General features: G+C 41.9%; 2 protein-coding genes and 1 pseudogene across 2 annotated transcripts in view; 1 reads left to right on the forward strand and 2 right to left on the reverse strand.

Moving 5' to 3' along the window:
* LOC109468921 overlaps window positions 1-2,688 on the forward strand; it is an 8,160-nt gene extending 5,472 nt beyond the window's left edge. Inside the window, exons 5-6 of the mRNA XM_019767302.1 lie at window positions 314-464; window positions 2,216-2,688. Of these exons, the coding sequence (XP_019622861.1) occupies window positions 314-464; window positions 2,216-2,506 (442 nt within the window). The 3' untranslated portion in view covers window positions 2,507-2,688. The remainder of the gene's footprint in view (window positions 1-313; window positions 465-2,215) is intronic.
* Window positions 2,689-4,062: 1,374 nt separating this feature from the next.
* On the reverse strand, window positions 4,063-5,541 carry LOC109468520 (leucine-rich repeat-containing protein 4B-like). Its single transcript, XM_019766764.1, has one exon. It carries the CDS (start codon window positions 5,539-5,541, stop codon window positions 4,063-4,065), a length of 1,479 nt encoding a protein of 492 aa, XP_019622323.1.
* A 5,183-nt stretch (window positions 5,542-10,724) lies between these two features.
* LOC109468521 overlaps window positions 10,725-13,409 on the reverse strand; it is a 17,160-nt pseudogene continuing 14,475 nt past the window's right edge.

Genomic DNA, 13,409 nt, shown 5'->3' on the forward strand with positions numbered 1-13,409 from the left:
CAAAAATGTAAAGAAATGAATTCGAAGAGTAGATTATTCGCCATAACATATTCTGTGCCATTTGTTCAACCTTCATGACCACGTAGATCTCATAGTGAAAGCAACTTTTTTTTGCAAAACTTTTTTTTTATTCGCACGCGCGCATCAGTTTTGGGGTTCCCAGAGGATGTCATCCATATAACCAAATCAACATGGCCTTACATACATAAAAGAACATTGAAACAGAGTATAAAAGCTAGTCCTTAGCTAGGCTAATAACAACAATATTGTAGTAGTTTGACCTAAGATGGTGCCAATGACGTCATTGCTACAGGATGGCGGTAGCCTTGACTGGGAAGGTCTGTATCCTAGCAACCAGCGGTGACGCGTTGTCAGAGTTCGACACGGCCGTACAGACCTACAAGCGTGTGTGTGTGGACAACAGGAGCAACAACATCCTTCTGTCTCTACACAAAACTGTGCAGGTGAGTAGTCCGTAGCATCAAAATATCCAGACTATGCATGATGTACAAAATGACTAATAAACTGGTGGACGTCCCAACTACTAAGTACCTAATACCAGCCCTGCAAGAACAAGAAATAGGCATGCCTTCAAGTACCAGAGTACCTTCAACCAAGGATTGAGAATTCATTCTTTCCTAGAACTATCGCAGAGTGGAACTCACTGTCACCAAGTACAGTAGGAGCATTGTCATTAGATAGCTTTAAACAATGTCTAGACTTAGAAGTTCAAGGGTTATTTGTAACAAGTCGATCGATGTAATATAGCCAGCTGCCGCCGCGCCGCGTGCCTGCGAAGCGGGTGTGTTACGCCGAAAGGCGGTTATTCCGGCTATACAGATACAGATCTACCAGGCTTCGGGAGGCGGCTGGAAAGAGTTGAAATTGGCCAAATAGAGAGATAGCATGTCGGGGGAGTTGGTCCGCTAAAATACATTTTGTCGCAAATGTACTCTCTAGCGGACCAACTCCCTCGGCATGTTATCTCTATTTGGCCAATTGTAGCCGACTACCGAAGCCTGGTAGAGGATAGGTAGTCTGCTTCATTCTTTACGTTCTTTGAATTCTGGATCAAAAGGTCATGGGTTCAAATCCTATCTGTCGTTTTTTCACGTGCCACAAGGCTGACTCACGATAACTGTGGTAAATATACAAAGGAGAGAAAAGAAAAGCGCTATTGTATATGCGCTAAAGTCAATGCATTATACGATTACTGTGTGACCTCTAAACACAGATGGTTTGTGCCATATTTACATAGTAGCAACGGATGTTAGTAAATCTTCAGGTAATATTAAGAACCATTATGGTATTACTTAACAACGACCGCCAAGCCGTATGGCCCACTGTTCATTTTATCACACATAAAAGAACTGGGAGTTTCCCTGGTGAATCATAAGCCGGTATACACACGCACACGGTCCCTGACTTTGAATCGGCGCTTTGAAGTTGGCGAAAATGGATCAAGATAAGAGAAAAAGATATACTATTTTCTTTTGTGAACCGACCAACAATAGCTTTATAAAGGTATACAGGCTAGATCAAACTGCAAACTTCAAAGAAAATTATTCCACCAGAGATTTTTCTGAATACAAAGAAAGCACTAGCTGCCTGCTTCAGTCAAAGTTCCCAAATAGGGACTTATGTGTGTGTGTGTGTGTGTGTGTGTGCATGTGTGCCTCTAAATACGTGTGGTGTGCGTGTGTGTGTGTGCGTGCGCGTGTAGTGTGTGTGTGTGTGTGTGCATATGTCCTTGCATACGTGTAGTATGTGTATGTATGTATGTGCGTGCGTGCGTGTGTATGCGTAGTGTGTGTTACTGCGTGTGTCCCTTCATACGTGCAGTGTCTACGCCTATGTGTGCCTATGTGTGTAGCGTGTGTGTGTGTGTGTGTGATTATTGACTAATACAAAGTTTAAACTAGAGAAGTAACATTTGCAAAGCAAATGCATAATGTTTACCTTCGGACATGGTCTGCCCTTGTAATTTTTACTCAAACATATTCACATACATGTACTACTAGTATATGGTGACAGGAGCAGAGCAGACCATGAAGTTTGCAACATTATGTAACCCAACACCAGTCACCATGGTGACAGACGTCAACAAATCATGTCATTGGCCAGGTCAGAGGTTAGTGTTTGGAGAAGAGGAAATTGAGTAAAAGCAATATGTTTTCCTTCGGTAAACATAACAAACAAGCATATCTGTCCCCAGGAGTACGATGAGCGAGGCCGGCGGTTGCGTGAGCTGAGTCTACAGCCGGGACCAGGCAGAGCGCCCCTCACCGGGCCTCACGGTCTCTGTGTGGACAGCAGCGGCAACATCATCGTGGCGAACTGGAGCAACAGCCGGGTCCAGATGTTCGACAGAAGGGGAGGATTCCTGGAGACTATAGCTGGGGAAGAGGACGGATTGGTGTGCCCGTGGGACGTCACAGTACCCAAGAAAGGATGTGTGACTGTTGTGGATTGGAGAGAACACTGTGTCTTTGTTTTTCGGTACTAGACATCATCGTACCCAACTGGAGCAACAGTCGAGTCCAGATGTTCGACAGAAGGGGAGGATTCCTGGAGATTATAGCTGGGGAGGAGGACGGGTTGGTGTGCCCGTGGGACGTCACAGTACCCAAGAAAGGATGTGTGACTGTTGTGGACTGGAGAGAACACTGTGTCTTTGTTTTTCGGTACTAAAAACTTAATATGTAGATTAGTGACAAGACTATTTACTTCTGGTTTTCATCTGGTTGATAGTAATAAAAACTGTATTGGGCACCTTAAAAGCCAGGTTGGTGTGCCCGTGGGACGTCACAGTACCTAAGAAAGGATGTGTGACTGTTGTGGATTGGAGAGAACACTGTGTCTTTGTTTTTCGGTACTAGACATCATCGTAGCCAACAGCCGAGTCCAGATGTTCGACAGGAGGGGAGGGTTCCTGGAGACTATAGCGGGGGAAGAGGACGGGTTGGTGTGCCCGTGGGCCGTTACCGTTCGCAAGAAAGGATGTGTAACTGTTGTGGACTGGAGAGAACACTGTGTCTTTGTTTTTCGGTACTACAATCTTTATAGTGTGTATCATGAAAGTTCATCTGTGTTCTATAATCATGGTAAAACGTTGAACTTTATTCCAACGCAATGTTACACAGAGATCAAATTTTCAGCGACCACTGTCGCCTTCATCAGGATAATTAATGACCTACCACTTCAAAACGTAATTATCCTGATGAAGGCGACAGTGGTCGCTGAAAATTTGATCTCTGTGTAATTTTACCATCTGCCCCTTTCTAAAAGGACAATGGATATTTATAAATGTGCATCTTTTATGAAAGAACTAAGTATAGCTTTCTCATGTTAGAGCATCCGTGTTTCACAAATACATATGCACAAGCAAGCAATTCTTTATGAGAATATAGACTCAATTTGACTTAAAATCGGGGCACAGTCGTGCCTCGCGCCTGGCAGGTATTAACCACAAGACTATCCTGTCATCATATGATCAAGTAGCATTTGGTGATACTAGAAAAGAGAGAAAATCAAGTGCTTTCTTTTACATCTACTAGTCGAATCAAAACAAAACAAACATTACTTTTATATATATATGAACTAAATGACTGTCTACAAAATTATTCACATTTCTACAAAATGCTTTACATTGATCAAGAATTAAATTCAGTTGTTTTGTTTTTCACATAGTGAATGTGTTGGTACCCATGTTTGATGGTGCAATTCTCTGCTTGTGGCTTAAATCGGTAGTGTGTAAATCTTGAAGAAACGTTCATATTTGTAAGATAGACAGTGTAGCTTTTTCACCGGGCTTCAAAAGTCATCTTATGACGGCTTTTGAAAACCCACAGACAGCCGCAGCCGTTGCGTTTCGTATTGGACGGTGAACCCATCAGAGTAGCACCATCTCTTAGACTTGTTTTGCTATCGTGGAAGGTATACGCTGTAGTATAAGAGTACTCCTCTACCACGATATGTATCGATAGATGGTGGTCCCCATTGTACGATAGTTATCGAGGAAGGTGATAGAATCGGGTGGCGTTTCAAATGAACCTCGTTCGATCACTTAGATCTGCTCTTCCAGGTTATCACCGCGGACACAAAACCAACAGCAAACACGGCTGTGAGGGACATGATGAGGATGTGGTGGGTTTCGAGCTGTAGCTCACTGGCTTGAGCGCCATCTTGGCCAGTTGCGAGCGTCGACGTTTTGGCTAGGGCTGAGAACAAGCCTGAAGTGGCCGAGGTGTCAATGACGGTGGAGGCCTGAAGGGTAGTACTTGGCGGAATAGTGTTGAGACGGAGAAAGACTTTCGTATTGAGAAACGAAGAAGTTGTTGTTGTTGTTGACGTTTTGTTTGGGGCTGAGAACAAGCCTGGAGTGGCCGATTTCTCCATGACAGTGGAGGCCTGAAGGGTAGTAGGTTGCGGAATAATGCTGAAAGGGAGATGGTCTTTCGTTTTGAGAGATGGAGTTGTTGTTGTAGAGGGATGTTCTGCCGATGCCTCGCCCAGTGTGCTGTTGTTGGGCTGATCATTATGAAACGGTGTCGTATTGTGCTGATCGCTTGCAATGGAGGTTGGAGGAGAGGAATCTTCATCATAGCGCTGGGTTGGAGGAAAACTTGCGTTGACGAACTGGTCTAGGAACTGTTCAGTGGTCTGTCCTTGGGATTGGGTGGCTTCTTGTTCGGTCATACTGGCAGTTTGAGCAGCACCATCTTGTCCAGTTGCGAGCGTCGAAGTTTTGGCTGGTGCTGACAACAAGCCTGGAGTGGCCGAGTTGACCATGGCAGTGGCAGTTGTAGTGGCATTTCCGCAGTTGGTCAAGTGTTGAGCCAGGTTTTTCAGAAGGACGCCCTTGAGTTGACGCGGGCTGGCGCATTTGAACCTCTCCGAATTGATGTGAGGCAGAAGACAGGCCTCACACCTCTCGCAAACGCCGTATACAGACTCCGAAGAACCTGCCTTTAGCAGGCATTTCATATCAATGACGAGCCACATCATGTCACAAGTGCAGTCGTAGGGATTGTCCTGAATCTTCACGTTGGTCAGATATTGACTGGGATGCCCTAGCTGGCTTTTGGTAAAAGAGGCAAGCTGGTTACACTGTAAGTCTACTGTCATCAGCTTTGGCAAACGAGGGACTGCAAGGTCTAGCCTGACGTTGGTGATCTGGTTGGTTTTTAGGGAGAGGGTGCGCAAAGACGGCAGATTACCGAGTGATTCCCAGTCCACAGTTTCGATGCGGTTGTGCTGTAGAAGGAGACGAGTGAGACTTCTCAGCTGAGGGATGTCGGTCAGGTTCGTGAAGGCGTTGTCCTGGAGGTCCAGGGTTGTCGTTGCCGCAGGTATCCCCTCAGGAAAGGCAGTCAGCGCCATGCTACGACAGACGACCCTGTGGGAATCCGTTTTGACTGTTTGCATGCATCTAACCGGTAAGGAGTGAACTCCCGGGCCGCGGAACAGCCACAGACACAAGGCGAGGGTAAGCAACGGAAGCTGGCTCTTTCTTCGCTTTCGAAACTTGGCTGTCTTCATCTTACGGTTACCAACGGCTTAGATTTTCAAGAAGAAACAAATGCGATCTGGAAAACCTATAAAAAATATAAAAAAAATGCCTCTTTAACCTATTGTTTCTGTTAACTATTTTCAAAGTATTAGATCGACGGACAGGGGATCCACCAGTGGATGGATGGATATTAATTTTCAGTACGTTTTGTGTGTAATACCAACCTTCATTGAAAGACATCTTGCCAACGTTAAATGGCACCACAAGTAGTACAAATACGAGACAGATAAAGAAGTAGCCAAGGTCATACGGAGACATAAAAACAGAAGGTACAAAGCTTGCAACTAACCTGTATGCTTGTCTGTCTGGAAAGTCTTCAAACCCGGCGAAACACTGTCCACGTACTGTTAGTTGAAGACTGCTAGAAAACTCAGTCAATATTTTGAGTCTGTGTACACTGTTATACAGTCTAACTCAGAGTACTGCAGTATTGGCAATACCTGCGCGCTCTCTGTGCAAAATGAAGCGTCCGCAGCAATACAGCTGGTAGATATGCAAATCTCAGTCTTTAATTTTCACTAGCAATTTTCTTGAAACCCCACAAGCAGGCCAGACAGATTAATAAGCACGGTGCAAGCCACGTGGGGGAATCATTCACCTTGAAGATCAGCAAGTACCAAGGATAGTAATGAGGTTGTGCGAAGGTTGTAGTAGCTTCTTATGAAGGTTTGCCACATTTGTGGAAGGATTGACATAACAGATGATTACCGGAATGTCAACACTGGGATCAGAATGTAAGGTTTGAACCACTAACAATGGGGAAGCCTCCTTCTCTTTCTGATATATGTATGGTTGGCTCTTTAACATGCTCTAAGTGTGGCTTTCCCCAAACATGGGACGTCCGGCTTCACGTCCCATCCGAGAGGACGTCCTAACTGAAGCTAGACACTCATTTTCACATATGTAAAGCGACATAACATGTGTCAAGTTCCTTTCCCAAGGACACAACGCTGGGTCCTGCCGGGAATTCGAACCTAGAACCTTCAGACTAACTCAACAACTGTAACCACATACTACATTGTTTGCCAGCCTTGAAGTCGAAAACGTGGACAAAAAAAATTCTCTGTTGCCACTTTTCACATGTATGAAACCGTGCAGAGCCATCTGGGCGTGGACGAACGATAAAATATGTTTCATCCCCTTACATAAGGAGTAAAGACAATCTATCTACCAGCAATCCACGTGTACATACATGTACCTCTGCATTATGAAATAGTGCGGAGGAGACTATCAGAAGGATCACTGCATCTATGTATGTAATGCCGTGATACAAGGTGAAGAAAAGCTAATCTTCAAGCAGATCCTACGGTGGCAAGACAGTATACCACTGGCCAGAACTGGCAAGACATGTACACATGTAACTGCACGTTCCCTTACAATTAGCTTCCTGACATGAGTGTGAAAATAGAGATTAGTACGTAAAGGCGTAACTATATAGACCCCTAATACAAAATGTATATTTCCTACTACACACACAAGTCTGAACATATCTGCATTAGTAATGAATAATTGAATTCAGCTCTGAAGTTCCTGGCATTCACGAAAAGCACAACCATATCTTAAGCATGGCATGCGTTCACAGCATGTGAAACGAGCAAGTTACAAAACCAGTCTTGAATACTGTATTTTTCTTGTCTACTGCAATCGAAAATTTCATCATCTGTCTGCTCTCAAATTGCGTTGGGCCGTCTTCATTTTGGGTTCTCTGATTACACTTTTAGTTACTGCAGTAAAAACAGGACTACCAAGGGCAAGATAAAACGTGACAGAGAGGTGTGTAGATATCTCTGCTTGCGTCTGAAACGTCTGGTTGCTTTGTGTATATTTTTTCCATCTGCAGCTGAACGGCTTTTTTTTATTTACTACAATTTTCACCTTAATGCTCATACGAACCATTCACATGTTTTGGGTTACATTAGATGTTTTGGGTACTGGTTAAAAGACAGATGTTTGTATACTTGAAAAGGCAAGAACACTACATTTTCTACATCGACCCATCTACCTCAATAGAAGGGCGTCTTTGCATCTGGCTGCTTCGTGCCTTATATTTTACCCGTCCATTCAAAAAAAAGGTTTGAATGATGAAATACAGAAGGCATGGCGACAAATGCATAACATGGAATAAACTGTATTCAAGCAACAACTTGAGTGCACTCATTGACACTGTTTTAAAAGAAGTAGCTTGTCAAATAGTAGTGATATCTAGCATAACGCTTAACTAAACTATTGGCAGGCTTACTAGAAAAAATGTGACGCTGTCTAACTTATATTATGTAGTTTCATACGTACAGTTCTGTAATGCTTATATCATTGCACCTTTGCCTACTTTATGTGTGTTGAGTAGGTTAAAGTTAAGAAACAAGTCTAGTTAGAAATGAAAAGTGTCTATCTGAAACACCAACGTATCTCGCAGTCCACTGGGTTGGTTCTTAGAGCAAAAAGGGTGACATATCACTCAGTTTAATAGCAACTGAAAGAGAAACTTGTGTTTTTATGGAATGGCCTCTAAATAATTTCAGTCTTTCTTGTAAGGCCATGTTGATGTGATTGTATGGATGACATCCTCCGGGAACCCCAAAAATGATGCGCGCGTGCGAATAAAAAAAAGTTTTGCAAAAAAAAAAGTTATTTTCATTATGAAATGTACGTGGTTTTGAAGGTTTAACAAATGGCACAGAATATGGTTTGGCAAATAATCTAGTCTTCAAGTTTATTTCTTAACAATTTACTCTTTTTTCGTTTGATTTTGGCATTCTACGACATTGGTATATTTTTTATTAATTTTTTTGTAACTTTCGGTATATTTTTGCTCATTTTGCCACTGTTTTGTACGATTTACAGTATGGTTGAAAACTTTTTTTTTTGGAAACGGCCGAAAATTCATGCGCGCGTGGATGTCATCCATATAATCAAATCAACATGGCCTAAACAATCTAACTAGTTCAGAATGAAGCAACAACAAACCTTCAATACGTATACTTACCTACTGGACATATGGTCAATAGTTATATACTCAACAACATTGTCATCATAACGGTTTCAACATCAACATACTCATATATCTTTTCAATGTATTTGTGGCAATGATTATTTTCCAACTTGCTACCTAGTCTCGCTATCTTGTCATACAATATGCTGTATTGCATTATACCACAAGAGTTATGCATGCAACAATTAATGGACATAAGGATATCACAGCCAGGTGACTTTAGAGCTTTTTTTTAAGGAAAATGGTTTGTCTTCTTTGGATTTTCTTGCAAAGGATTGGACATAATATTTTGCAACATCAATTGTAAATGCTCACTCACTAACTCAGTCCTCTTGCATGGTAAATTTCAATTGTAAATACACACGTGACCAAATTTACTGAAACATATATAGCACTTGAGTTTAAGAATGTCCAAAACATAGTATAGTTGGCAAGGCTTCGTCATCTTTAGTTCACTTTAACATACATGTACCTTAAAGTCTTAAAGTTACACGGGCATAATTCTACTTTTATTAGGTCCCCGTTTTCTTTTCCACACTCAAATCTCATCAAAAATATCTTGGACATTTTTGTCTTTCACACTTCAAAGATTCGCTTTGCAACAAGCAAAATGCTGTCCCCATAATATTGCTGTCCTCGCAAGAGCATTTTAGGCGAGCTTATAACAAGTCATGACACACTTTTCTTTTCCAAAACTATAGTTCTCTTGAGTTGTAGCATTTTAAACTTTGTTACCTGTTCCAATACTAATTCTTTGTATTAAGCTCTTTCAACTTTCTATACTTTGGCATGTATGTGGCATGGCTTAGCATTGATCTGATTTTAAGCAACTAAATAAAGCATCGGCAACAGCAATAATGCTCCGAGGTAAAAGAAAAATAGACATATAACTAGAAAGGTAACATTTGCAAAGCAAATGCATAATGTTTACCTTCACATGTTCTAGATCAACAAAGTACTGCTCTGTTTAGTCTTACTCAAACTCTTCATATCATATATGGTGACCAGCCCCTCCAACTCTGTCCTGCTACATAATGTAACCCAACACCACAGGGTGTCTGCTACAGCACCAGTTACCATGGTGACAGAAGTCTGGTCCAGGTCATTGACCTTATTTGTTTGGAGAAGATGAGGATCAAGAACAAAAGGAAGAAGAAACTTTGTTTCCTTCTGTAAAGGGAAGCAAAATAAATTCAAGAGTATGAGTGCAGCATCCAAGCTATCTGCACTCGTGAAAGGTGAAAATGGTTTTTAGTTACCAAGTCATGATCATTCAATGTCCACTACGCCAAACAGCCAAAGCCAGGCCCAAGGCATCACATATTCCTCGCATATATAGTGTGTCACTTCAAGGTTTTTATACTACTAACATCATAACTTCAGTTTCACAGCAGCCTTTGTAGATATCTTGCTAATATATATTCTCTCTTCTGCAGCATTTTCCACCTCTTGGATGTAAGAGGCGACGTGATTGGCTGGTAGACTAACCGAGTATACAGTAAGGGAGTACCTGATTGGCTGATAGCTGGCCCAGCACTTTAATGCCCTTAAAAGGAGATAATATGCTATTTTATATACCAGGGCTGTTGCTTAATTGCGTAGTGGCTAATAAAACGCAAGGTGGCAAGCTTGCTTCTTTGTTAGTAATACATAGATTACGTAGTATTTCTTTTGATAATAATTTTTGTTCATAGCTTTTGCAAAACCATCATAGATGGTGTTTCTTCCTTGAGATGGGAAAAAAATGTTAGAAAACTTTCAACTTCTTATTGTCTATAATACCTACATCCATATACATTGTACCTACAAAAAAAAGTACACTATCTATATGAACACAACAGTTAACGAACTTCAACAGAATGTATATCTGTTTAGAGTTAAAACTTTTGGTCCAACACAAGAGGCTCTCTCACCTAGAGCTTTCGACCAGTCACTCTGGTCTTCCTCAGTAGACTGACCCAGTGAAGCTTGTCACGTGGCATCTTTGAAGTGTGACGTCAACACTGGGTTAAAGGTATCTGGTAGACGATGTCAGCCCCCGTCGCGATTCAGTGGCCTCACGGGGTCAGTCTACTGAGGAAGACCAGAGAGCTTTTTGTGTTGGATCTAAAGTTTTAACCCTAAACATGTAACAACTAAGTTAACACAGATGAACTTTCATGATAGAATCTGAATCTGACAATATTTTAGACCACTCTACTCCCCCGCAGTTTCTTTGGTTCGATCCTCCTCATATTTTCCAGGAATGATTTTCTCTGCAAGTGTGTCGGGATCTACCAACTGGAGGGGTCCCTCCGCCCCAGCTACCTCCCCGTCCATGAAAGTGGAATAGTCCTGCCCCTCCGCATCAAGGTAGACATCCCCATCACTGGAGGAGGTCAGGTCAAAGGTCGCCGGGGCAGTGACCTCAACCTGAAAAATAGAATTTCATTACTTAGATGTAACGTTACATGTAATTTTCCATTTGTTCAATATTTACCATCATCATATGTCATGGCAAACATACATGCAGCTTAATCATAATTATGCTATTATACATAAATTAAGATATAATAAAAAATAAATACACTAACAATGACTACCTAAATGTACAACAGTATACACATAATATGCTATGGGGGTTATGCACTTGGCGTAATGGCAGAGCGTTCAGCTCGGAACCAAGAGGTCCCGGGTTCGAACCCTGCCATGCAACCAACCTTGTGCCCTTGGGAAAGGCACTTTACACGACTTTCCTGGATGGAGGCCTGGCAAACCCCATCTTGTTTTAGCCACAAAAAGGCAGCAGAATCTTCAGCTAGTTGAAGGCAGATGTCTCAAAATAAAAGAAGAAATGCCTACCAGACAGAAGGTTTCTTGGCTGTGCTACAAGAACCTATTTTTCCTATGGCTGACAAACATACAATGTACTTCATAAGTACTTACAGTTGGAATGGTGACTGGATCATCCTTTGCTGAACTCAAGTGTCTGCTGACCTCAGCTGACCCGACCTTTGGCCTGACCCCTGACCTTGATTTGGTACTGACCTCCTCCTCGCTTGACCCCTCGGTGTACATGTCCTCATCACTATGGCAATGAGAAAGCAACCAATCAGAAGGAGGCAAATGAACTGAAACACTATGGGACTACTTGCTTAACCTAATGCCATGGGGTGTCTGCTATAGCACCAGTTACCATGGTGACAGACGTCTGGTCCAAGTCATGACCTTATTATGACAAAGACTCATAAATGTCACTGTTATGCAAGTGAGGGTAGGGTAGTTCCTGTATAATAGTGACACAAGCTTTTGTCATGTTCAACTGTATTTTCCAGTTACTTCACTTGTGATTAGTGTCGCCTTGTGCTTTCAGTTCATTTAGTGACGCTGAAGAAGAGTGACAGATGTCACTCAAAATGTCCGGAAGTTTTCTCTGTTATCTATCCAGTAGCAGAGTTTGATTTGTCTTTTCATACTGTTCTATCTGGATGTCTAACCCTCATCAACAATTTTGATGTTTTTGTATAAGGGACGTCAACTTGTAAAGGTGCGTATGCACCTGTTTTGCCCACGCTTTCACTATGTGAAAAATCAAAATAACAAATAAACAAAAAACCTGATATAAGGTGTGCTGGCACAGGAGTCCTTGTGGCCGGTTACGTCCGGTTGTGGCAGCAGGTAGCTCGGTTCCGGCGCGGCCGCCCCGTGTTTGGGGTCATCGAGGTCACTGGAGGGGCTGCTCAGGTCACTGACCCCGCTGGCCGTCGTGAAGACACTGGTCTCAGAGGTGTAGGTGCTACTGATGAAGTCTTTAAGGAATACCAGAAGAAAAACTTAAGATATTGGGCATCTGGAAGTTTTATTAATACATAAAACATGGTAGCAAATATGCTGATCTCTAATGTAGGTGCTGCTGATGTAAGTCTTAAAGACCTTTAAAAGAATTTAAGGAAAGAAAATACCTAAGATGTTGGAAATTTGGAAGGTTACAATTTAACACTGTTAATAGTGATAAACATGCTGGTCTTGCAAATCCAGAACTGTGCTTGGAGAAAATCTCCACTGACTTGGATATACCAGATACACTGTATTGGGAGATGGTGACTGATCAGGCATAAATGTAGAAGTACAATGTCATGTAGATAGGCACAGTTTTGGGTACAATAGCTAGGTTAACATGAGAGCTCACACAAACTAACACACAATCTAGTTGCCTGATTTAATTCATATTATTATTATTATTATGTAATGTTCTACCCATATGTTTAGCCTTAATCCACATATATACTCTCATCTGCCGAATAAACATACCCCCCGGAATAAACGTACCCCCCGGACAAATCTTCAAAATCAAATAAACATACCCCCGGAATAAACGTACCCCCCGGAAATTACCAAAATTGACGGGTAACCTGTGTCTCTTGTACTAAAATGCGCCCTTACTGATATATGCACAAATCTTTAATTGTTATTTGCAATTAGGAATTTAAATAGACAAAAAAAAGAGCATTTAATATTTCGTATTTTGATAAGCACCACCCATGACAATAGAACATTCAGACGAATTTATGCACGCGGTGATTGCAAAAACCGGCCCAAAAATGACAAGTTTCTCGCTACAATACGCGTTTATAAACGTCTTCATGTCGATGATTTGTCAATTTTTTTCACACGAAGTTGAAAAAAATTACTGGTTTTCAAAAAATTAATAAACGTACTGTGCAGAATAAGAACGTACTGATGTTCGGGCCAAAAAAATAAACGTACCCGTATGTTTATTTTGCAGATGAGAGTAATGTTAAAGAAGGATTTCTGCAGTTTACCCAGTGCTGATACTGAGTGTGTGGATGTCCAGTTGTTGTTGAGTGT

Source organism: Branchiostoma belcheri, unplaced genomic scaffold (genome assembly GCF_001625305.1).
Source record: "Branchiostoma belcheri isolate BF01 breed outbred unplaced genomic scaffold, Haploidv18h27 scaffold2, whole genome shotgun sequence".
Lineage (NCBI taxonomy): Eukaryota > Metazoa > Chordata > Leptocardii > Amphioxiformes > Branchiostomatidae > Branchiostoma > Branchiostoma belcheri.

Excerpts from the sequence above, each read along its gene's own strand:
- LOC109468520 (XM_019766764.1), bottom strand. The coding sequence starts at position 5,541 with ATGAAGACAGCCAAGTTTCGAAAGCGAAGAAAGAGCCAGCTTCCGTTG.